At 36.4% G+C, this 27,176-nt stretch overlaps 1 protein-coding gene across 2 annotated transcripts; it reads left to right on the top strand.

The window, feature by feature from the left end:
- kcnk10a (potassium channel, subfamily K, member 10a) lies at positions 1–26,860 on the top strand. 2 transcript variants are annotated; one of them, XM_051873994.1, is made up of 7 exons: positions 1–630; positions 2,954–3,336; positions 15,541–15,658; positions 16,699–16,859; positions 19,343–19,535; positions 23,084–23,226; positions 23,611–26,860. In XM_051873994.1, exons 1-7 carry the CDS (start codon positions 576–578, stop codon positions 24,265–24,267), a joined length of 1,710 nt encoding a protein of 569 aa, XP_051729954.1. In that variant the 5' UTR covers positions 1–575; the 3' UTR covers positions 24,268–26,860. The 2 variants fall into 2 exon arrangements, with proteins under 2 accessions (XP_051729954.1, XP_051729953.1); XM_051873993.1 differs by lacking the exon at positions 1–630 and adding an exon at positions 2,240–2,517.
- The last annotated feature ends 316 nt before the right edge of the window (positions 26,861–27,176 follow it).

Raw genomic sequence — 27,176 nt, 5'->3', positions numbered from 1 at the left:
AGAGGAAGGCTGTGGTTTCATGAATGGGAAATGGAGCATCGAGTATCCATAAAAAAATGGTGAAATGGTCAAAGTATGATTGCTTTTAATTAATTACAAATATTCACTTTTGACTTAAAAATGAAGTAAGTCTTGGGGAATAAATGTTAAACCGGCTTGCCACATACTGCGGCTGTTGAGAAAAGCCTTCTAGATGTAGTCCATTCGCAAAGCGCTCACAGGATGCCCCCAACTGCGCGTGGACTTCTGCTGCACCTTCACCGTTCGCCTCACACACAAAGGGTCTCTGACGCGTGGAAAATGGTGCAATTGGCAAAAGGCGGAGTGATCTGGAACTCTTAAGTGCCATGAAGAGACAGAGGCAGATTCATCCTTGTCTAGCAGCACATCCCTTTACACGCCTGAAGATGAAGATGAGCTCATGCTTGCGCCCCTTTACCTCCCTGTCTCGTTTAAAAACAATGTCTTCAAGGAAATTCGCTGCATGATTCAACAGTTACGCCGTATCTCCTGAATTGCTTTATTGCCTTTCTTCATCAAACGAGATCAATTCATGAATTAAACTCCAATCCAAAATGAAATTTCCAACGGAAAACCCAAGGAAACCAGGGAACTGGAACCCCCCACCAGGTAGGCACATTTCGTTTCCAAAACGCATTTCCATTGGCATACATGCGGTAGTATTGTTCATGCCGCATTTTAGACAGAAGTTATAATGAGCATAATGAAGCATACACGCGCTCTGGCAGCCAGTTGTCATGTAGAGTGATTTAAGATCCCAACTAATTCAATCGAAAGCACTTTAACCAAGATGCGCAAAATGATGATGGAGTACCAATGGGTGAGGTAGTTGACTGTGATCAGTTAGTGGTGCATTACCAAAGGTTTAACGTCTCTAATAATTGATCTCATTCTGTCTGTCTCAGTTTACCAGGACACCTTCATTAAGATTCACATCCACGCGTTTCAATCACAACATCGCTTATGCTTAAGAGGTCTTCCCCACAAGATAAATCACAATCACGACATGACCGAGAGAACTGTATAGTTGATGTTTGCTGCAATAGTTTAGCAGGGTGGGACAGGAACAAGTCATAGAGACGTCAATATAAGCCGAAAGGCTAAATTCACATAAACAGAGGGTCGTTGTTGCGTGTCTAAGTCGAGTACTATGCAGAGATACGAGCAATGCATAATGAAACGCGGGAGACACGCGCATTACCTAATCTTACAATACCGAGAAAAATCACACATATTCGCGATACTGGCGTTTATATACTTAACCACGTTGCAGATAATGTCATACGAAGCAATAAACATATACTTTATGACCTTTCTGGATTTTTAAAAAGTAGTTTTATTATTGATATTATTACGTTTGCAGGCCTATATTTTTTCACATATCTTTGAGACCCTTCATATAATGCGACTACATGGTTATACAATTGAAGTTATTATTGTAGAGCTATATTTTAATCCAAGTTCGAATTAATACGACTTATTAAAAGTGTTCATTTTCACATAATAATGTGCCCTGAATGTTTAGGGGGAGAAAATACAAAGGTAGGGTCAAAATAGCTTGTAAACAACCTATCGAATTGTCACAGTAAATTATTGCGGTCATGCCGCAGGGATAGTGTCCACATAAATAGCTGTGCAATACTACATATTGCAGCCGAAGGCATTGCCTGACTACAAGAAAGTTTAGGGGAAATAATTTGAGAATTTCTCTTCATATGTGCTTCGTGTGATTAATGGCTTCTTTGGTTTATTGATTAAAGATAGTGTCAGTTTAATTTATTTACAGTTCCACCTCCACAAGATGATGTCTGTTTTTTAGAATATGCAAATTGGTTAGCAGTGTTTTTATGTTTTTACCTGTTTAATGTGTTTATGAATGTAGTCGGTCAGAAACAATATAGCTTCCTTGCTCCACCCTGGTACTGCTGCTTTCCACTGTAATAGGTTTTCAGAAAGCAAATAGAAGTGTGTGTGTGTGCAGGCATGAGGCATGTGTGAGTATATGCAGCAATGCTCAGAGGCTTCATTTGGGACTGTTACATGTAAAACACCACCCTTTCTCATATGTAGTGTGTTTTAATGTAACTTAAAATAATCTTTTCTAAAAAATAAAGTAAAATGAACACAGGAGAAAAGCAAACCCTAAACTCAAAAAGTAAATTATATTTGATTCTAATTTTTAGTTCTTGAATAGGCTAGTTTTCCCAGTGGATTAATTACAGTGTAAATCAGTGGTTTGCAACAGATCACAGGTCTGTTCTGATAGAGTGGTGGACAGCAGGAAAAAATAAAAAGCAAATCATCATATAACAGTGCTTTTAGGATAGCAAATATCGTAAGTTTATCAGCTTTTAAAATGGAGAAAATGCATATCTTTTCTTTTGGACGTCATGATCCAAACTTTATTGTCGCAAATTCATCTGTCAGTTAGATTCCGTCATGAAGAGGTTGCATGTCATGCTCCCATCCTCGAAACTATGAACGAAACTACTCAAGGTAAAAGAATGTATGACCTATACAATATTTTTCACTTAATATAAGATTTTACAAACATTTTTGTTTAGTGTTTACTTGATGTTCAATGTAAAATCTGGGTGAACGTGATTTCACCAAGTACAGCATGTTTCTTGATGTTCCTGGAACAACATTCCAATGGACCAATCAGATTTGAGTGACAAGTTTAGAGTTTATATCAAGTTTAGGCTTACAACCAGGGTTCTACATAGAGTTATTCAATCCCTATGATTTTAGTGATATCTTATGGGTAGGGTTAGGTTTAGGGGTAGGGATATGGTTAGGACAAAATTTTCAGACAGAAATGTTGTTCCAGGAACATGTGTTACTTGGCAAAATCACAGAGTCCTGAAGCAAAACCAGTTGAGAACCAGTGTTGTAAACAACAGTAACAGTATATTGTCTTTCTTTCTAACAGTGCCAGTGCAGACCAACCTGGTACCGCCAAAGAAGGTCCAACCAGGGATGTTGCAGTCCAGTTTGGTGCAGGCCAGTGTGGCCACCATGCAGAACCCAATGGGCTGCACATTACCTCGCCTTTCTGTCTCCCGGCCTGCTAGTATGGTGGCCAGCATGGAGGCGGTTGCGGACGGCTCAGCCCTCCTCACAGTCATGAAGTGGAAGACTGTCCTAGCCGTGTTTGTGGTGGTGGTAGCGTACCTGGTCGCTGGCGGTCTGGTGTTCAGAGCCATGGAGCAACCCTTCGAGAGCAACCAAAAAGACACCATCACTTTGAAGAAGGCCGCCTTCCTGCAGAAACATCCCTGCGTGACCCCCGATGAGCTGGAAGAGCTCATCAAGGTAAAACTGTTGCTTGTCTGTAGTAGAGCTCGGGCAGTGTCCCTAGTGGGATCTCAGATCTAGTGTAACAATATAGCTTCATCGATCTGTCTGACATGTGAGCTTCACTCATGAAATAGGCCGGGGCACAGCGGTTGGACAATGCTAAATGGAGCAACCGACGAAAATAAATGTAAAGATATCAGAGCAGACTGTCATAGTAAATTTATGACAGCAACCCATTTGGTGTAGAGTTGAAGCGTTTGATGAATAGTGCCCATGATGGCAGAAATCAATCGGTGCAGTGTTGAAGCAATGTGCAAAATCCATTTTTGGTTTTTAGTAGTTCTCACTTACCGAGCCTACTTTAACACGACTTTTCAGAAATGTGCTCAGCAATAAAACAGCAGAGATTTATGGAGGAAAGCATTGCAAACCCTGCAACCTTTCAATCTCTGAAACCTGAGTAATATATTTTTGTCAGGTCTATGATGTGATGTCTAATGTTGTAAAAAAAAAAAGATTTTTCATTCCTGCAAAGCTAATGTACTGTAATGTACTGTACTGACTTATGATTGACCATCTCACATCAAGGGTTCAAGGTTTTGCTGATTAGCACAAATCCATTTGCCCCTGCTGGTAGACGCTGTAATTACACCCCCTGGGATGCAAAGAGCATCTTTATCCAGGTATTCTGACCAAAAGTAGAATTTAAATTGCAAATCTTTCTTTTTCGGAGTGTCTTAAAAGCATTTTCCTTGTCTGCTGTCTTTGACATCATAGCTCAGGATGGGAAGCTCTTTAAAAATAGTCCTTAAAAGTTCTGTGCCTTATTCCAAGTCTTATAGTGACACATTGTGACCATTGTCTCATCAGTTAAGAGATACACAAGAACAAATGTGTCAGTGAAGTAAAACCTGGCGAGTTTGAATATGCAAATTAAATTTTAATTGCTTAAAGGAACAGTTCACCCAAAAATTCTATCATCATTTACTCACCCTTAAGCAATTGTTGGGCCCGGTCCAAAATGTTCATTACAGATTCCAAGCGATTGCATTCTAGGGGTCCTTCTCGAATCACATTCTGCATCTGCAGTCCGGTGAAATTATGATTACCTCGCCTGGTCTCCCAAAACCATGGGCCTAGGACAAAAGATCCAATTGTTCTCCCTTTTCAGCAGCCCCATCTGTTTTCTTATTTTTCTTCTGTGGAACATAAAAAAACTAAATTTTGAAGAATGTTGTAAACAAAACAGCATTAAAGCCTATTGACTTCTTATATATGAACAATATTATTTCTCAGACTATCTTCTTCCACAGAAGAAACAAAAGCCGTTTTAGAATGACATGAGTGTGAATAAATGATGACAGAATTTTCATTTTGGGTGAACTGTTGACACGTGTTGCTGCAGTGAAGTGCACGTCTCAGGAGAATATAACAAAAACAGTCTTTAATCCAGTAATCCAGAACAAGAATACTCAGGAGAGCTAGCAACAACGTAAAACTCAGACGAAACCGAACAATGAACAGAAAGAACTCAAGGCTTAAATACTCAGGGAGGGTAATCAACTGAACAGAAACAGGTGCGTGGAACTAATTAACAACCATGGAAATAACTAGGGAACACAGACAGGCAAAACAGGGACGGAACACAGTGAAACATACACGTTACAACTACCCCTTATTTAAAGGATTAGTTCACCCCAAAATGAAAATTCTGTCATTAATTACTCACCCTCATGTCATTCCACATGAAACATAAGTCTTTCGTAAGTCACGTAAGACTTTCGTTCATCTTCGGACAAATGAAGATCTTTTTGATGACCGAATGTTGTCAGATTGCCTTTGTAACTACCACTTTGACACTTTTGAGCTTCCGGAAGAGGTTTGTTCTTGTGCGTTATTCAGGTTAGGCTTGGTTGAGCTTCTGCTTATGTTCGCTGATCATTTACATGCAATTAAAAGCCTAAATTAAATCTGTTCATCATAACAAGTGATCGATTCTCTTTTTAGAAAATTTGGACTAAACCGCTCGATTCATATGGATTAGTTTTCCGATCTCTTTATGAAGTTTTTGAAGCGTCAAAGTGGTAGTTGCAAAGGCAGTCTATGGAAGGAAATCTGACAGCATTCTGTCATCAAAAAGATCTTCATTTGTCTTCCAAAGACAAACCAAAGTCTTACGGGTGTGGAACAACATGAGGGTGAGTAATTAATGACAGCATTTTCATTTTAGGGTGAACTAACCCTTTAAGCAAAGCTATTGTATGCCTTCTGAAGACCCAATACACTCTCATGGCAGTTCTTATATATTTTACGTTTTGGCATACATTCTCATGCAATCATAGAATCTCATTTGTACACTGGTACAATTTGCTCACGTCCCAATGAGGGTTAGGTTTAGGGATAGGATTAGGGGTGGACCTAAGTTTTAGTACGCATTCCTAAGAAATTGCAAACTCATAAAATATTTACATTTATCATGAGATCAGGTTGGAAGACCTTGCAATTTGGCGCATAAGTCACTATAAATTTCTGATTTCTTTGTATAAATTTCTTATACTCCCTACAGACACATGCCCATTTCAAAGGTGGAGAAATTCTTGTCCATATGATCTGTTTATAGCCTGGTTTACAAGGGTCAAGTTCTGCTCATGCTTGACAGAAGCAGTTTATTTGTCTTGCAGTGCGTCACTCTTTTGCTAGTCTTGGGGTTTTCAGGGATCAGTGCTTACAGCTCCTCATAAAACAGGGAAAGTGGTGCCCAAGTGCAGAGACCTTCCAGATATTGACTCTGGTTCTGTTCCAATACCAAGTGAGCTGACTACATAGACAGCATTGTAAGGCATCATAGGCACCCTCACAAAGGAAAGGCCATTCTTCATAGCAAATTCTAAAGCATAGCATGTATTCGGAAAATGCAGTCCCATAATGCTGAATTCAGTGAAAATCCATCCAAGATGGCAGATAAACTCAGAGAAATATTGATTATATTTATTGATTATATTTTATATTGTTAAAAGTTAAATGTCGTTAGCTTAGCAATATGTTAACCCCAGTATCTATTGAAATCAACATTAAATTGATTCTCTTTTTCATTTTAATCTGAAACAGATGAATGTGAATCTGACAATGTTTTATTACATTAGTTGTTGCACGTTTCGTGGCAGTTCGGAAATGAAATGCCGTTAAAAGGAAAATAATGTACCCAGGACTCGTACCCAGTCTTGCCAAATCTGCGTTTTTCCGCGGAATTGGGCTACTTTTACACTGTTGCCGCGTGTTGTTTTTCATGTCTGCGGGTAGAAGCGACCCCAAATAACATGATATTTAGCCCCTGGAATGCAACTTTTACCTGGGTAGCCCCACCAAAAACACGGATTTTACCCCCCGGAATGCGATTTTTACTGTGGGACCCCCCGTGAAATGCGATTGGGCTAGTTTTGGGCTAGTTTTCAGTAGCAATTGGGTGGGTTTTGTTGTGAAAACCTGGCAACCCTGCTCGTACCCAAGCGCTCGGCATCCCAAATACAATGAGGTGTACCAGGTGAGCTACCGAGCAAGTTTACTACATCAGAAAAGCCATATGGAGCTGTTTATGTGAGTAAAATGTCAAAATGTATTAGTTTATTAATCATGCACTATGGTAAAAGTGTTTTGAGGATATAATTTAGTGCAAATAAGTCTTTATTAATTGACATTCTGCCCCTGTATTTATAATTACACCCCATAATTTGTGTGAAAGGGAATAAACTGTATGTATAGGTACATTTTTGAAATTTTGAATAAATGGTAGACACGTTTACCAATGACCCTAGGTTGCAAAACGGACTTAAAGGATTAGTTCACTTCAGAATTAAAATTTCCTGATTATTTACTCACCCCTATGTCATCCAAGATGTTCATGTCTTTCTTTCTTCAGTCTTTCTTTCCATGCACACACACAACCCCAACAAAAATCACAAACACATTATCTGATTTACTGGAATCCATTAACAGGTCATATATTTTCATACAATATAGATCAGCTTCTGGAAAAATGTTCATATGACTCAAGCAGCTGTAATGCTGTTTAACTATTCGGCCACTTTCATGATTCACTACACGTATAACAACACTGATTGGAAGACCATTTGTTTAAGTACACATTCTACATTAATTAGGAATTCTGATTGTGTTGAGTAGTAGTCGTGTTTGTTACTGTGATTTTGGTACTAAAATGCTAAGGATGTTTCTCTCAAGATGTCCTTCAGAGGTGGAGCCAAATTAAAGGAACAGAAGCTTCTTTGATAGATGAGTGACGATAATCATCCAGCTCCGCAGATAAAGAACAATCAAGTCTTAAAAGCATCTGTTAGGTAATCTTGATTCTTTTTTCGCTAATGGGGCTCCATCAGGAGTATGGGCAGGGGAAAACGTGAAGCCCGCCCATCGCAATGCTCCCTGGAATGACTAAGGCGGGGAGGTTAAAAACCATAATTGAATCAATAACCTGAAACCCTAATTTAATCTAGAACCAGCAGCATTTGAAAGCTTTATAACAAAGCACCATTTCAAAATAGCTCAGCCTCACTGACTCCAGAAGAGCTTGAGGGAGGCGGACACGACAGCGGCTTCCTGTCAGCTTCTGCTGTAGAATGTTGTTTGAGCTGGAAGACAAAGAAAATGGAAAACAGATCAGCAGCAAGAGACGTAACTTGTGGTTTTGCTGATTATAAATGCTGCAAAGCATCGATGATTCAGGCTAGTGGTGTGTGGATTAGCTGAATGTAAGCTGTTGCTTTCGTTCTGCTCAGGCTGTGAGCCGTGCATATGTACTGCAATCTGGCAGTGATGTAACTGGAGGTAAAGAATGGGAAGAAATTCCAAAGCACTTCTTCGAGCTGTACACCAGACAAAGCATTAACACTCAAAAGGTGTTTTCAGCTAAAATAGCCATGCAGGAAATGTTCAAGCATTAGTGTATTGTACGTTCTCTGTTTGGTGTACAGCCCTAGGAATTGCTTTGGCATTTGCTCAGATTCTTTTATTTGCAAAGAAAATTAGTAACACTTTACAATAAGATTTATTTGTTAACATTAGTTAATGTATTAACTAACATGAACTAAGCAATCCTGCATTTGTTAATCTTTAACATTAGTTAAAAACATACAGTTGTTCATAGTTTGTTCATGTTAGTTCACAATGCATTAACTAATGTTAACAAATACAACTCTTGATTTTAATAATGTACTAGTAAATGCTGAAATTAACATTAACAAAGATTAATAAATGCTGTATAAGTGCAGTTCATTATTAGTTCATGTTAACTAATGTAGTTAACTAATGCTAACTAATGAACTTTATTAAGGTGTTACCAGAAAATTAAAGCAAATATTGCCATTAAACTGTTATTTATCCTACTTACTACATACTGGCAATATATATATATATATATATATATATATATATATATATATATATATATATATATAAATGATTTGGGAGGGAAATACAAACAAAACGTTTAAGAAATGTACTGTAACTGCATATTTCACCCCAAAACCAAAGGACAAAAAATAATAAATTACAAAAACAAACAAACAAACAAATAATCATTTTAAATGCTTACTGCTGCTTAATACTGTATGGTTAGTAAAACAATGTTTTGCAATGATCTAATTAAATTAATTTGTGATTTAAAGGCATACAACAAACTCTACCAAATTATATAAATATTTGACAATGAGACTTTATATATATATAATATTTTGATCACAGTTGTGAGAACTGGATTTTATTTTTTTCTTTTGAGGTAAAATATCTTTTGGATAAATAATATCCTGAGTGAATCTCATGATGTCCAAGTCATATTTTACTACAAAAATCAGAAGAAAAAATATGCATATATTTGAAAGAGATATTTGAAAAGACCATTTAAATCTGGCTAAATAAGGCTTTTTGGTAACACTTTACAATAAAGTTTCATTAATTAACATTAGTTTACCACTTTATTTTTTTTTTATACTTTATTATGTCTTTCAATTTAAGCATATTTAATACAATTATACAAATAAACGTTTCGTTTAAAGACAATATTTTTTTTACCAATAGTTATTCTTCATTTTTCATTCTACTTTCTCTTCCTTTCATTTTTTTCTTTTGTGATAATACCCATACCAACACACACAAACAAAAATAAAAAATAAAGAAATAAAGAAAAATTAGAACAATAAGCAATATATACATAATTAAGCACTTTTACATATGGAGAAAAAAAAAAAAAAAAAAACTTCATTTCAAACTCTTATAATGACACCTAATTCCTAATAAGTAATTCAAATAGTATTATTTAAACATCAATTAATAATAATATTAAATAAGTAAATAAAAAAAATAAAATAAATAAATAAATAAGTGGAGGCAGGATTATATAAGAAGGTAATTAATATATACATTCCTTTATTTTTATAATATACTGTATACTTTAATTTTAAAGGTGCCCAAATCTTTTTAAAATGTATACGTTTGCTCTTAATTTCCTATATTATCTTCTACATAAAGTGTACTTTAGAAAGTAAATCTAACCCATTATTTAAAACTGATTCTTGGCTTCTCTAAAACTTTGTTATTGCTTTAAACGCTGTAATTCTCAGTATTCTAAATAGATAACTCATCTTTACTAAGTAGCCTAGGTCCTATACCCAAAACTATATGTTGTATCTTTATTATATTTGATTTCTTAAAAATTTCTTCTATTACCTGAATTACTTCTGTCCAATTTTTATTTTTTTTATTTATTTTTTTTATTGTTTTACAAGTATAAAATATATGAGTGTAATGAGCTTTAAGTTCACCTTAACTTCTCCAACAACCTGAACATAAATAATTATATTTGGAAGATATTTCTGGTGTTATAAAATATCGCATATTGATTTTCCAAGCATATTCTTGTCAATATGGAGATTGCGTAGTTCTTAAATTTTCTTTTAAACTTTGTTTCCAATCTCCCTCTGTTATTTTATTATCTAATTGAATTTCCCATTTTGTTTTAATCTTATATAAACCCATATCCTTCATTTTTCTGATTGATTTGTCCTATCAAATTATCTACTCTATTAACTTCACTAACATTAATCATAAAATGCAACAAAGGGTGGATACCATCTAAAGTTTTTATTTTAATCTCATCCTTTAAATAGCTTCTTATTTGAAGATATTTGTAAAATAATTTGTAAAACAATACATATTTTTTTCCCTATACTCTCAAATGCCTCCATCTCATTGTCTCCATATATTTAATAAATTCTTTGAAGTCCTTTACTGACCCAGACCTTGAATACATCATCAAAAGTATTTGGTTTAAAATCTGGGTCTCTTGCTATTTCTCTTAAACAAACCATCTCATGATCACTAATATTCATCACTTTGCAAATTCTTCTCCAACATTTAAAAGTTTCGCCTAAACAATAATAACTAGTATTTACCTTTTTCTTTCTTCCACAGAATATTATTGTACTAATTGCATCAAGTGACCCAGTTTCCATACATTTCCACTTTGATGTATTATCTGGTTGCATCCAGCTCAAAATTGGCTTAATCTGGGCTGCGTAATAGTAATACTCCAAATTTGGCAATGATAACACCCCCATTTCTTTACTATTTTGTAACACCTTAACTACTTTAGTTAGTTAACTACTTTAGCTAACATGAACTAAGAATCAACAACATTTATGTTTATTTCAACATTTACTAATGCATTATTAAAATCAAATGTTGTATTTGTAAACAGTGAATGCACTGTAAACTAACATAATCAATGAACTGGATTTTAATATAACATTAACAAATATGAATAAATATAGTAACAAATGTATTGCTTATTGTTAGTTCATGTAAGTTAATACATTAACTAATGTTAACAAATGAGACCTTATTATAAAGTGTTACCGCTGTAATTAATTTTTGTAATTACAGCTATAATTTCACTGTTGACCCTTCCCTTACATTTTAACATACCCATACCACCAAACCTGTCCCTAACCTTACCCATATCCCACCTCAATAGCAGCACAAATGTTTTGCAGTACAATATGAACACGGTAAGTACATTGTACTTATTTTTTTGATGTAAGTACATAGTAGATAAGGACACCTAATATAAAGTGTGACCAAAAAATGTAATCAATTGCAAAACACCATGTATATATGGCAACTTAAAACGTGTGATGAAATGAAAGGAAAAGTGTCTTGTGCCACTCTGTGACAGTAACCGTGGCTTGGGAGTGAGTGATTTTGTCATTGTGGAAACGGTGCTACAGTATATGACAAGTCTGCATACATCTTTTCAAAACCCATGCTTTCGTTATAAATTTAATTTGGAATCAGTGCACAGTGCCACAGTGATTAGTATAGATGTGGTTGCCTGATTAATTTGGCTGGGTTTAAGGCAGAATCTTATAGAGAAAAAACAGATCATGATATGACTCATGACAGTATTTACAGCTTCCATATATATGGTTTACTCCTGTCACAATGACTCATGATGAGATTGAAAGCTTCCAGATGCTGTCATCTGAGCACCTGCTGTCTGCTGTAATGACGCATTTATGTTTCTTCGAAGACATCTTCTCACCACCTTAAAAGTGGTATAACATCTCTCTGTTGGGGATACAGACACATATACAAGTCACCCTGGCAAGCAGATGGAGTAAAATAATATTCAGATCAGTTCAGAGATGAAATTGAAGAAGAGTTGGTGTTGCAGAGACAGATGGAATGCAAATTTGTGCTTTCTAGCAGTCTGTGTTGAGGTAAAACCCATTTGTGGTAAACGGTCGAGAACATCCCATTATAAGAGAAAATTGAGCTCGATCAAGGGACAGCAGTTTCCATTCTTGAGAAAAAATCTGAAGCTGATTATTCAGCCTGTTCTCATTGTTAATACGTAGGTATTAATACGTAACTTTCAAAAACACAAAACGTACATTTTTGTATGTTTAGAAAGGTGCTAAAACGTACAATATTGACGTAATTATAGCAACGTAAAAATACTTACGTTTTTACAGCGAAAAAACGTAAAATGTTTTCGAATCATTCATGTCATAAAGATATATGTATAATTTCCATTTTATCGTTTTGTAGATAAATGTAAGATCCCTAAACCCCATCCCGAACCTAAACCTACCCATTTTATACAGAATGTTAAAAGAATAAAACATAAAGAACAGAAATGTGTAGGAAAATGACCATTTTAGGAAAAATCTAACATTAAAACGATATTTTGAGCCACTAATCCTACACCTACCCCTAAACCTACCCATAACCATTTCTTTAAACTACCTACTGTTATAAATAAAAGAATGACAGACAAACAAGCGTAATCACAATAATTTATTTTTTGCGAAAATGTCAAAAGTGGTACCAAAAAGTAGTTCAAATGATGATGAGTTCCAGTCACAGTCATCTCTTGCGGTAATAGTTTTTATAGGGTACAGAGCAGAATTTAACTTATTAATCAATGAAAATATGATAAATCCGGCTTCTCTCCATGAAGGCGCGCACTCATTTCAAATGTCAATCCACTGAAACACGGCATGTCGCAATCTGTGACGAAACAGGTGAGAACCAATGAGCGTTCGATATCAGTGCCATGTCATATGAAAACGTAAGTAAATGTACGTGTGGTAGAACCACAATTTACGTAAAAATACACACGTTTTCTCATGAGATCACGTTGGATTGTTTGGTAAGATACAGAGAATTTAAATGTTGAATTTCACCCCAAAATGCAAAGATTTTATTTAGATTTCTGCTATTCATCATTATTCATAAAGTACGTAACTTATTTTGTTCTAGATCAAAATAAGTTTCTTGCGAATTTGATACATTTGCATTCTTTTCTCTTGCATAGGGTTCTGCTTTTACACTTGGCTCAAACTTTGTATTACGCATCCAGTCTAGACTAAGAGATTCTGAATCTGCCCTTGTGTACCTGCCCTTCAGCTGCCCACACGCTTGTTTGTCACACCTGAGCCGCTTCCTGTTGATCTCAGTATAGTACTTCCATCTGCTCTCCAGGTTTCCTGTTGGGCTGAGTGACCTGTTTCTGATCCGCTCTCTCTGTTCCTCTCTGTTAATGATACATCTAATCATCAAAGGCTCATTAATGCTAGACAGCTCAAATGAATCATTACCTCAGTAGGATGCCTTGACCATGACAAACTATGTTGAAAACCACAGTTTACATTACAAAAGAGGATTTATTTATTGTTTGTTCCATGTGGAATTCTTCCAGGCATCACTAGAACGTATGAGGCACAATGTATCACCATACACCAAAATATCTGGGTGGATGTATTATAGGGTTGTAAAAGTACAGTCACGGTCCGGTATGGGTTCGGTTTTTCAGGGGAAAAAAAACTAAACATAAATTTGTTCCTTTTTTTCTTCTTTTTTATTAAACACTGGTTTATTGAACTATATACAGGAATCCCTTTCTTGCACATTACTATAATATTAAAGGTTACAATTAACAACAGAGCCCAAACTATTAAATTCAGTTGCTATTTATTTTTAGATATAACAACAATCAACAATAATAATAATAATAATAAAGTAAATAAATAAAATTAAAAAAATGTAAATTTCACATAAGGCAGGTTTTGCATTAACTTCTAAATCTAATTATAAAATGGTTATTTATTTAATTTAAATTTAATAAAAAACATATTTAAATGTACTAAATAATGAAGACATTAATAGGTAAAGTAAATATAATGAATATATAAGCTAATATAGTGCATATATTTAGTGAAATGCTCCCCTCTAGAGTTCATATCTCTAGTGAACTACAGTAACATGCTGTGGACACTAAATGACTTGCCTGAGGTAAATGTTATGCTATGTGAGATATTATTCTCAAGCTGTCTTACTGATGTCTTTCTGTGGTTGAAACACTGGTTGAAAGATTATATGTAAGCATATCTATGCATAGATCATCTGTTCTTTTTGTCTGCACTTTTTCCTGTTGTGGCGACTAGCAAACAGCATTGCATTACCGCGCGCCCCCTTCTGGATTGGAGTGTGGATCGCCTGTGACTGACTGTATACACTGAACCGTGACATCCGTATTGTGAATACATGTACCCTTACACCCCTAATGTTTTACAGTATGTACTGGTTGATGCATATAAACTTATTGGAAAAATACTTGGCTACCTCTACCTAATTTTTTTGCAAAACTCCAAAAAACTACCTATACATACATTTCACTACAGTGAAATTAACTCTAGTGGTAGTAAAACACCAACAACTTTTATTTCCTTTCACACAAATTCTGATTACAGGGTCAGATTAGCAATTAATAAAGACTTAATTCCATGCAATTCCCTGCACAATGCTATGTTATGACCTCAAAACACTTTTACTATAATGCATGATTTTTAAACCAATACTTTTTGGCATTTGCATAACATAAACAGCTCCATACGTATGGCTTTTTGGATGTAGTAAACTTGCTCGGTAGATCACCTAGTACAGCACTGCACTTGAGATGTGGAGCGATCGGGTACAAGTACTGTGAAACACAAGTCATGATAAAAGAACTCAAAGACTTGTAGAAGCATTAAGCTAAAATGACATTTTTGCTTGAGCAAATGTGTTTGCATCACACAATTTATCATGGAACATTTCATCTGCAAACTGTCACGATACAATGCAGTGTGCGATACCAGTGTAATAAAATGTTGCCAGATTCACATTCATCTGTTTCAGATAAAACTGAATGTGCTTTTAGCACTAATCACTGGACATTTCATTTTGAAAATATCACAAATAACATGTGATATCATTGTGCAGAAATGTCGTCACTGAGAAGTTTATTTATGTTTTTTTGACAACTGTGAGAGAGTTGTCCCTTTAAATGTATGGGTGGATTCATTTTATTTCATTATTTTTTGAGATATTGGTTTATAAATTGCGCAAAAGACTAGGTTAAAAGCCTTAAATTGTTTTGCCCTTTTCAAGTAAATACTCCATAATTCCTTAAAAATGCATTCAATATTAGTATGGCTTTTAGAGTTTCAGTCCCTTTTGATGTTGAAATTATTTGTTTATTCTGGCCTGATACCAATTTTGATTTTTCATTACCACATTAAATGATCTGTCACTGGTATGAACTATTAATCATTTGCAAGACGTGCTGCTCATGTAATGGACTTAAACTCCAGTCTTATCTCTTCCCAGCACTCTGTAGATGCAGTGAACGCTGGAGTCAGTCCTATCGGAGACACATCATACAACTCCAGTCACTGGGACTTAGGGAGTTCCTTTTTCTTCGCTGGAACTGTGATAACAACAATAGGTAACGTCTAAACATCCCTGTATATTATACGTGCATTTTAAACTCCTACCATAAGGAACTAGACTTCTCCAAACCACATTAATATGCATAGCTCAAGCCAAATACAAGGCATTTGCTTGTGTCATACATTTATAGTCTCACTTTCAGTCAATATGCCAGACCATGTAACCACCAATCAATCTTTTTTCTTTTTTTTCCCGCCAACCCCATTTATATGCCATGTGTGAAACTATGCCTGCTTCAGCTGTCAATCCAAATGAAACTAGAAACTAGCGATTCATTGATTTTAGCTACATTTTAGAGTCTCAATGAGAATAAATCAATTACGGGGCAATCTGTAAACAATACATACATGAAACACACCACAGTGCATGTGCATTTTTAAAAATACATAGACAGGAATGCAAAGGGAGGCAGTATTTCACCGCTTGAACTCTTACGGAGCATTCCATGCGCTTAAAGTCCATAAGCTGCTCGCTGTGTTACCTGCCAGAGCCTGTGATTGATTACTTAAAGAAGCTGTTGTGCAATGCAGGTGAGTATTTAAATGCTGACAGGACTCTCAATGTCATTTCTCATTGGCTCAGCCATCCAGCAGGCAATGGACAAAGACATAAACAAGATTAGTTTTTACAGTTCAGTTGCTAAACCTTCAAACATGCTCTCAGTAGACACATTTTGATCCATGGGGATCGTAGGAGGCAATTTCCTATAATGCATGGTAAACCTAAAAAGTATATTAGGCTGGATAGCATTGGAATTAACAGACTGATTTGGAGTCTTGATTTACAGTATATCTGCCATAATAAGAAGATGTTTATGACTCTTCCATTTGATTTTGTGTCATTTGCAGAGGCCTAGAACTGAATATCCATCTAATTAGCCAATAAAGTCCCCTTTCTGTGAACCCCCTGCCATTATATGACAATTTTTTTTATTGCACTGCATTCTTCATGTCACATTGAATATATAATGGTTAATTTGACATACTAATGCTACTGTTGTCTTAATTTACACCATTACTCTCTTGTCTTTTTAAGGTTATGGCAACATCGCTCCAAGCACAGAGGGTGGGAAGATTTTCTGCATCCTTTATGCAATTTTTGGCATCCCACTCTTTGGCTTTCTGCTGGCTGGTGTTGGTGATCAGCTAGGGACTATTTTTGTGAAGAGCATTGCTAAAGTGGAGAAAATGTTCAGGGTAAGTGAACTGTTGAGCACAAAACTAGCGTTTCTTTTCTAGGTCATTGAAAGCAAGGCTGATGGACGTACGGTCTGTTCAGTGGGCTCTGTGGTAAGGCACACGTCTATAGGCTGGAATACAATACACAACTTTTGCCCAGATTTTTTGTTTTTCTGATTTGCAGTCAGGACGAGCCGTCGCTAGGTGATGAAAGTCAGTCTCCAGGTTTTTTGGCAGTAGGAATTGAGAAATTTAACAGAGAAAAAAATGTAGGCCCAGTTTCACAGACAGGGCTTAGATTAAGCCAGGATTAGGCCTTAGTTCAATTAGGACATTTAGGTAGCTTTTATAAACGTGCCTTAGAAAAAAACAAAAAAACATTACTGGTGTGCATCTTGAGACAAAACGATGGCAGTGACATATTTTAAGGTATGTCAGTACAAGTTGCAACAGTTCAAATATGCATTTTAGTCTGGGACTAGCTTAAGCCTTGTCTGTGAAACCGGAGTTAAGTGTATGATTTTTTTTTTAGCTTCAAACACCTGTAATACCCGTTTTCTAGGTTTTTTTTATATATTTTGAATTGCATAGCTAAATGACATTTTTTTTTCTTTGTTACCACAAGGTAAAAAACAGAGATGACACATAATGTTCTTTATTTTTCCATATTTATATGATTTTTATCTGATCCTATAATTATTTAAGCATTTAAGCAATTAATCGTCTTGGAAGTGAGATGTCAAGAACAATGTAATGATCCTGAAAAAAAAAAAAAAAAAAACTTTGGTATGTTTTGATATGCAAAATTATAATCACTGCATTTTAGGGCTTACATATATAAAACACTCAAAATACATAGTATTTAGATATCACATGCGATGCATACTTAGTTTTGTGGCCTTTAAGGGGCTGTTTACATGACACGGTTTTCAAATAAAAACAGAAAACTTTTTATGCATTTTGGTCGTTCATTTACATAACGGCGTTTTGGGGGCCTGAAAATGCAAACTTTTGAAAACGGGTTTCAAAGTGCTAGTTTTTGAAAATTATACTGTTATCATCTCTGTGTAAACTACAAAAACGCGAATTTGTGAAAACGGTGCCTGCATGCACATTTGTACTATGTGTTCAGTCAATAGGCGCGTAGTGTTTCTTTACAAAGTGACAACTACTGGCCTGGCATGAATAATACAACGTTTTAGTCGTCTTTACGGATCCATGTGAACTGGGATTGTTTTGACAATGCTTTCATCTGTACGCAAAAAGACTTTTCCATTTTTAGTACATTGTTGTTGTGTAAACCTACCCTTAGAGTAAAAATACTTTTGGGGGCTAGATAGAAATTAATCAATTAATACTTTTAAGAAATTAAGAAATTAATGCTTTTATTCAGCAAGGACACTTTTTTTTTTTTTTTTTTTTTTTTTTTACAGTAAATACATTTATCTTTCAATTTCTATATTACTGTTTTCACAAAAAAATATTATGCAGCACAAATGTTACCTTTCGATTGGGAACTCACACTCTGTCCCCTAGAGGGCGCTATGCCAGAGGCATCCCCCATAGCACCCTCTAGGGGATGCAGCGTCTCGTTCCCCTTCTCAGGGAACCATGGTTACATGCGTAACCTGAGACATTTTTCAACATTGATAATAATAATAATAATAATAATAAATGTTTCTTGAGCAAAAAAAAAAAATCTGCATATTAGAATGATTTCTGAAGGATCATGTGACACTGAAGACTGGAGTAATGAAAGTTCAGCTTTGCATCACAGGAATAAATTACATTTTAAAATATATTAAAATAGGAAACAGTTATTTTGAATTGTAATTATGTTTACTGTATTTTTTTTTTTTTTAATCAAATAAATGCAGCCTTGGTAAGTATAAGACTTATTTCAAAAGCATTAAGTCTTATCAACACCAAACTTTTGAACGGTTCTGTGTATACATACACCTGAAAAACACTAGTGTGATTATTCCAAGCAAATTAAACTAACAATGTATTTTTTATGTTAAATGTTCTAATATAAATATGTTTACCCTGACAATTAGCATGTCAAGTGATTATCAAATTAGAGTATGCAAGGTCACTCCTTTTTATCACTTTCTGGGAGGCATTAGTCAGGAATATCACAGCACTTGTTTGTGGTCGGTTAGTCAGACTCTTCACAGCAGAGGTACAGGCCTAGTAAATAATCAGAGAACTGTGGCTCCTGATGCCAGCAGGCTCCAGCATGCTGTGGCAGTGGCATCTGCAGTACAGGTTGAGATCACACCTCATTACAGCTAATCAGTCTCCTTCAGATCATCATTAGGCCCTTCAGAGAGCTAATGAACACATGCCACCTTCACGAAGTCACGAAATGTCTTCTCATGCCACATGTGGTCGCTGCTGGCTATGAAGTCGTGCTGTTTGCGTGACTAAGAATGGCTCTTGTACCATGTTGCTTCATCTTTCATGTTGATATTGCTTTTTGTCTATTTCACCCCTTCCAGCGCAAACACAATCAAATAAGCCAGACCAAGATCCGAGTGGCCTCTACATTGCTGTTCATCCTGGCTGGCTGCATCCTCTTCGTCACCATACCAGCCATCATCTTCAAACACATTGAAGGATGGACCGGGCTGGAGTCGATCTATTTCGTGGTCATCACCCTGACGACTGTTGGGATCGGAGATTATGTTGCAGGTACAAACAAATTTTAGTTTAAATGAATGTGAAAAGACATTTCTCACACTAGTTTATTTTATTTGTCCACCAATAGTATAACAGTATATACAGTGTCTATAGAAAATCATCATTCCCCTTTGAAATAGTTACTTTATTTGTCATACAGCCTGAAAACAAAACCTTTTTCCAGCTTTATTTACAAATTTTGCCTTACAACATCAAACTGATGAAAGAAAAATAAATAATAAATAAATAATAAAATAAAATCTAGAATAACAGGGTTGGAAAAGTCATAATTTCCCTGATTTAATTCTCTGTACAGCCACCTTGCTTTAATTACAGCCATTAATCTTTTTGGATAGGTCTGTACTAGCTTTGCACACCTAGATTGGGGAATATTTGCCTGTTCTTCCTTGTAGAATTGCTCAAGTTCAGTCAAATTCTGTGGTCAATTTTGGTCTCAATTTTGGTCACAAAAGGCTTCTTTCTTGCCACCCTGCCATACAGGCCAGGTGATGTCAAATAGTTGTCACATTCACAGTCTTACCAGTCCCAGCCATAAAGCCTTGTAAGTCCTTCAAAATTGCCTTTGGCCTCTTGGTAGCTTCTCTGATCAATGTCCTCCTGGCTCGGTCATCTAGTTTGGATGGACGGCCTGATCTAGGCAATGTGTTGGTGGTGCCATAGGCTTCCTATGTCTTAATGATGCTCTGAACAGTACTACAGAGGAAAAGCTAAAGCCTTCAAAATGTTTTTGTAGCCTTCTCCTAACTTGTTCCTTTATCTTGGATGCCTTTTGAAAGCACTTTCCCAAGCATGGTGAATTCTTTGCAGTACCATGCACTACTAATCTTCAAGAAACAGCTGGTTTTATTCTGAAGTAATTAAAAACCACTACAATTGATGTCAGGTTGGGCAATTAGTCTGGTGTTTGATCTGGAAGTTGATTGGTTGCACCTTAGCAAGTTGTAATGGTGATCACATTACCAAACCAGGTATTTCACTAGAATGTTTTAAAATGTTATTTTCGCTTTGATGATGAGGGTTATAATGTGTAAAAAAGTTAGACTCAATTTATTTTATTTTCGAGGGTATAATGTGATAAAAGGTAAAGATTTTCACAGGGTATGACGACTTTATATAGACACTGTATGTAGATTTCTGTCATTATTGTTTCTGAAAGTCTCGAAACCTCTACCACAGTTTTATTTTCAGCACACCTCAAATGATGTATTGTGCTTAATGGCATTCTGTGATGGAAATGACAATGATAGAAAGGACTTTTTTTTTATCATTTAAATAATAAAATGGCAAATTCTTTGGTCTGGCAAAGGCTTATTTCTTAGTGTCCTGAAATTTTTAGTGTCTATAATTGGAAATTACACATAATATTTTGTTCTCGAGTGATATATAAGCAAAGTAAATATACCTTGTTTTTTACTTGTATTTTCTTCACACATAGGCTGTTTAAGTCCAACTTTTTATGCCCTTCCCTTGCTACTTCCCTCCGCCTCGTTCACTCAGATGCACATCATTGCTTTTGTTACACGAGTGCCCACTACTGACAGAACCCTTGAAATGTGTTGAAAAACCCTTGATCACTTGGAATTCGCTATGGAGCTGATTCATTGTTTACATGAATTATGAATTAGTTTTATGCACCATTCTATAGGCCTTTATGTATGCTTGGGCTGTTGGAGAAAATATAAACAATTATACAAATGAAAATGATAACAATACAATAAACTTTACCAGTCAGCTTAAAACATTATGCAGATAAATATCACTATAACGCCAAAATCATACACTAGAGTTATGTGGGTTTGGGGGTAAATTAAGCGTGATCTGTCGTGACGTCACAATCTTGTTGCACTGTGGTCTATGGATCTGCCTGAAGTGTACATATTGAGTAGACTCGCTCCCTCTGTCAAAATCAAGGGGTCGAGGGTCTGTCCAAATAAACTTCCCTCGCCCACTTGATGAAGTTGAACGCATTTCAAAATGGCAGCAGGGATTTCATCTCATACCCTTCAATGATGTTATTGTTTCTCTGGCAACCAAGTAAACCAACTTTTGAACAAAATTTATAAGGGGAAATTTGTGGAAATGATGCTACAACTATTTCAAAATGATTATAGTATTTTTTATTTTTTTTTTAATTAATAAATTGTTAAAAAAATCTACCTTTTGGGACAAAAATTAGCCAGATTTTGATCTTATTTTAAATACATACACTATATTGCCAAAAGTTTTGGGACGCCTGCCCTTATGTGCACATGAACTTTAATGACATCCCATTCTTAATCCGTAGGGTTTAATATGGAGTTGGCCCACCCTTTGCAGCTATAACAGCCTCAACTCTTCTAGGAAGGCTTTCCACAAGGTTTAGGAGTGTGTTTATGGGAATTTCTTTTATGGGACCATTCTTCTAGAAGCGCATTTGTGAGGTCAGGCACTGATGTTGGTGAGAAGTCCTGGCTCGCAGTCTCCATTCTAATTCATCCCAAAGGTGTTCAATCGGGTTGAGGTCAGGACTCTGTGCAGGCCAGTCAAGTTCCTCCACACCAAACTCGCTCATCCATGTCTTTATGGACCTTGCTTTGTGCACTGGTGCGGAGTCATGTTGGAACAGGAAGGGGACATCCCCAAACTGTTCCCACAAAGTTGGGAGCATGAAATTGTCCAAAATGTCTTGGTATGCTGAAGCATTATGTGTTCCTTTCACTGGAGCTAAGGGGCCAAGCCCAACCCCTGAAAAACAACCCCACACCATAATCCCTCTCCACCAAACATTACACTTGGCACAATGCAGCCAGGCAAGTACCGTTCTCCTGGCAACCGCCAAACCCAGACTCGTCCATCGGATTGCTCTGTGATTTTACGTGGCCTACCACTTTGTGGCTGAGTTGCTGTTGTTCCCAATTGCTTCCACTTTGTTATTATACCACCAACAGTTGACCGTGGAATATTTAGTAGTGAGGAAATTTCACGAATGGACTTATTGCACAGGTGGCAACCTATCACGGTACCACGCTTGAATTCACTGAGCTCCTGAGAGCGACCCATTCTTTCACAAATGTTTGTAGAAGCAGTCTGCATGTCTAGGTGCTTGATTTTATACACCTGTGGCCATGGAAGTGATTTGGAGGGGTGTCCCAATACTTTTGGCAATATAGTGTATTTAAATCACATTTATTCTCACTTAGATTCCTGTCAAGGGGCCGTTTTAATGGCTTTTGGTTTGCTTTGGTAGGCAAAATGGATGGAGAAAAGAACTTTACTTGTGCATGTTGATTCTATTATAGACTCTGTTTCATTTACTACCTGAATAAAACACAGAGCATATAAAAGCATTTTATTGTCTTTTTCAAGTATTTCTACTTCCAGACACCATGAATTGTCAAGAAAAGAACTTAGCTTGCCTGATTGCTGTTGTCAGGAAAATAGCTTACATGAATTTGGCAGGAGGTTTTGATGTACTTCTCAAAAAGCATCTTTGTAGGTTTAAAAGACAATCAAATGCTCGCACCTCTGAAATGAAAGTGTCATTTATGCATCTCTTCCAGGAGGCAATAGAAGAATAGAGTACCGCAAATGGTACAGACCGCTGGTGTGGTTCTGGATCCTAGTTGGACTGGCTTACTTTGCTGCAGTTCTAAGCATGATTGGAGACTGGCTGAGGGTGCTTTCTAAAAAGACAAAAATGGAGGTGAGACTTATGATAGCATTGCATTTACCTTGAGTATTCCCAGCTTTTCTACATCCATATATGATGTAATGGTTAATGTTGTGACACTTCTAGATTCATTTACTTAAAAATACAATGAAAATGCAATTTATACATACAAAAATTTGAATATGTCTCTTGTATGATAAAAATGTATAATTCATTTTGATATGTTTAGGAGCATAAAAGTAAAAATATCAGGGTGATACAACTTTCCTGATATCATAATGAAGAAAAAATAATCCTTAATATGAAATTCTTTGCAATACTACTACTATTGTTATTGACCCATAAAAAGTTCAAATAATTATTTGCATGGACAACTGAAGGCTCACAGGTTTATTTACCATTGTTTTCTTGTTCAAGGTGGGTGAAATTAAAGCTCACGCTGCAGAGTGGAAAGCTAATGTTCGAGCAGAGCTCCGTGAGACCAGACGTCGACTCAGTGTGGAAGTTCACGACAAACTGCAGCGGGCTGCCACCATTCGCAGCATGGAGCGTAGGCAGCTGGGTTTCGACCAGCGGGCCCATTCCCTAGACATGCTGTCCCCTGAACGTCGAGCTGCCTTCAATAGCCTGGATGCCACCAATTTCAAGACATCCTCCCAGGAGAGCATTGACACGAAACTCAACAACCTACGTCTACGAATTGAGCAGAATGAGCATCGACGGAGCGACCCAAGCCAGGCATACTCTGAAGATAACATTTTCAACCGCCTTGGTTCAGTCACAAAACTAGCCAAGAGGAACAAGAACAGAGAGTTGAGAAAGAACATCCCAGACGACGGTCGGAAAGCCTTAGATTCCTTCAGTTGTAATACTCCTACAATGGATGAGGAGAAGAAAGAGGCAGAGGACGAGGAGCTTGAGAAAGAGGTCAACACCAGTCTGACCAACTTACCTCTCTTTGCGGAGAGCCCCAATAAACAAAACGGATTCATGCCTCTACCGCCACAGACCAAAGAGGAAGAAAATGAGACAAAACTTGAAGACAAAGAGTTCCATGTGCAGATGGAGCCCTAGATGGAACAGCGTAAAAAAATAACACATGCCAAAAGTGCCTTGTTTAGCCCTTACCCTAAGCTGAGATGTGAGAATCTCAATTTCTGCTGTTCATTTAACTGTTCACTGTGTCCTGATAACTTGATAATGGAAATATGGTGACTGTAGCACTGGAAGACACTTAGTTCTCTTCTTCAGACCGCTGAGTAATGCTTGTATAATTTGGAAAGAATCTCTTCAAAAGTCCTGGACATCAAATGAAAAATCTGTAGCAAGCTACATTGGCAGTTTGTTTGAAGTGTAACTAAAAGTGTTGCACTTTCAATGTTCTTTCTGCCATACTTTACTTCAAGGAAGCATAACTACTTCAAAAACAATGCTTGTCAAGATTTCCCACCCATTCTAAATGGAGAGACTAAACTTGAGACTTAAATCCCCCGAGATCAAAGATCATAAATCTCTTCAAAGTAAAAAAAAAAACAAAAAAAAAACAACAACAAAAAAACATGTTAAATTGTTGACACGTTGTATATGCACGGAGCTCTACTGTCCTGTAAAACAAGTGCATCAATATGTGTGATCCAGATTTATGAAGTTAACCTATCACATCTCAGGGCTTGTAGTCCTACTGTAGTTGTTCAATTGTACTGTATGTCTGACATACAATTTCCTGCGCTCTCATGAAATATCTAAGGTTGTTGCTACACAGTACTGTTTTAATATTTTGAAAGATTAGGACAGTGGGATGGAAGAGAAGCCATAAGGTAGAAAGGAAAACAATATGTAAAACACAGAATGTCTTGTAGAGTTTAATCACAAACTATTGAACTGTTTATCCATTCAACTATTAAGCCCCTTTTCACTAGAATATAAGAATTTGGTGTCATCGGAATGTGTCTATTAAGTTTCAGCTCAAAATACCCCACAGATAATTTATTATAGCTTGTCAAATTGCCCCTATTTGGGTGTAAGCAAAAACATGCTGTTTTTGTGTGTCAAATGAACTGCTGCTCACAGCCCCCTTTCCAGAAAAGGGTGGAGCTTTAACAGCTCACGCTTCGATTGCTCAACGACAACAAAGCTGGAGAATCTCACGCAGCCAAAATGACGATTGTCAGTAATGGTGTTCAGCCTTACATTGTTCAAACTGGAGTCAGACTCTGATGGAGAGACTCAGGAAGAAGCTACAATTTATAGATGCATCTGGATGTTTCTGAATGGTTAGTGGATAAATTTATGTAGTTGCTGTGGATTCAACTCATTGACTAGCATGTGCCCTCATGTTAAACTTTTGTGCAAATCTAGCATTGAATTGACCCACGTTTGTGAAGCAGTCCGGCGTAAAATGACAGCATGGCAAGAACACTCTACTACAACAACTCTTCCTCTTCTCTAAAGCAGCTCAACATGGCCTCACCCCCTTTGTTGCGTGTTCCCGGGGGCAGGGTTTATGTAAATTTTGGGGTTTGTGATGTCACCAACCCGGGAAGAAGCTTGTTGTAGTCCCTACCAGCTGTTTGTTGTAATCCTTAAAAAGCGATTTCTGTAAAAGAAAATATCTCCCTTTGCATTGAACATTGAGCGTTGTAGCTTTGCAGATGTTGTTTATGCTCAAACACATTACACACTAACTAAAGTTAAATTTTCTATTTTTGGGTGAACTATGCCTTCAAGCCATTGTGTTGACACTTTATTAGTTGTCTGACAGAGGCAATTCCACAACATTATAACATATCTACAATGTTACTTTACTACTATGACCAGGGTAACATTTTAAATAATTTGTTTGAATTGAATTCTACTAGACATTCAATATATTGATGAAACACATATACGGCATACTTCTGTTTTAGCTTTATTAAAGTTTGGAACGCAGTTTATTTATGTTTTCCAGAAGCTCTTTGTTGAAAATACTAACTGTACATGAACAAATCAATGATCAGATTCAAATTTTGCACTTTTTTAGAAGTTTCTGTCTTTGGTTTATGATTAATGTCTCTTCTTTTCCAGAATATTTCTAGTCTACTCTAGAACTTTTCACGCACCACTAAATAATTTTGTGCTAATCGCCTGAGAGTGTCCGACATATTTGTGTGCGTGTTTGTTGAAACCAAATACTGCTTTGTCTGATGTGATTGTTGTCTTGCTGACTGTATTAATGAAATTCCCTGAGGCAGAGACACATATCAGTACCTCATTCCCACCAACTCGTAAACGCACACGTACAAACATCTACAGCTGCAGCAAAATGCTTGTTGTTAAGCTACGGTTAATTATTCTTTTCATGTTTGCAATAGTCTAGAGCGAATGCAGCGACAGACTGAATATTTGTGATAAGAAAAAAGCTATGAAAATTTAAAATATTTTAAAGCATTCAATACAACTTAGAGACATGGATCCCTAAAGCATGCTATTGTGCTAATGTTATCATGCTATGGTATTGATTGTACCACAAACATGCTTCTTGAGACTTTGAAATGTCCATGTTTGAGCTCTACTTCGGGCTGCACATGCTAGTAAATTGCTGTTCGCAGTATCTGCAGTATCTTGTGCAACCATTACATTCAATGTAGTGAGTGCCTTTTGGAAATAAACACAGATGAACAAAAATCAATTTGCAGTTTTCTCTTTCCACATTGTTTTGACTCTTTTTATAAATGTCCTGAGGCAGTGTTATAATCAAATATATGATTTCCTCACTCAAAGGTCAACCTGAAACATAAGAATCCACCAAAAAACATCAACAAATGAAGGAACACTCAACGTGCTATTTAAAAATCTTGAGGTAACATTCACCTTCAAATGTGTATCCTGGTGTAATATCATTTTGCATTACAATAGCAAATATTGTGCAACACTGATGGGGAAGAAATGCCTCTTATAATAGGCCTTGAATGAAAATTAGCCAAACAACACCAGACATTGATCTA

Source organism: Ctenopharyngodon idella, chromosome 20, assembly GCF_019924925.1.
Source record: "Ctenopharyngodon idella isolate HZGC_01 chromosome 20, HZGC01, whole genome shotgun sequence".
Lineage (NCBI taxonomy): Eukaryota > Metazoa > Chordata > Actinopteri > Cypriniformes > Xenocyprididae > Ctenopharyngodon > Ctenopharyngodon idella.
This window is presented reverse-complemented; position numbering and strand designations above follow the sequence as displayed.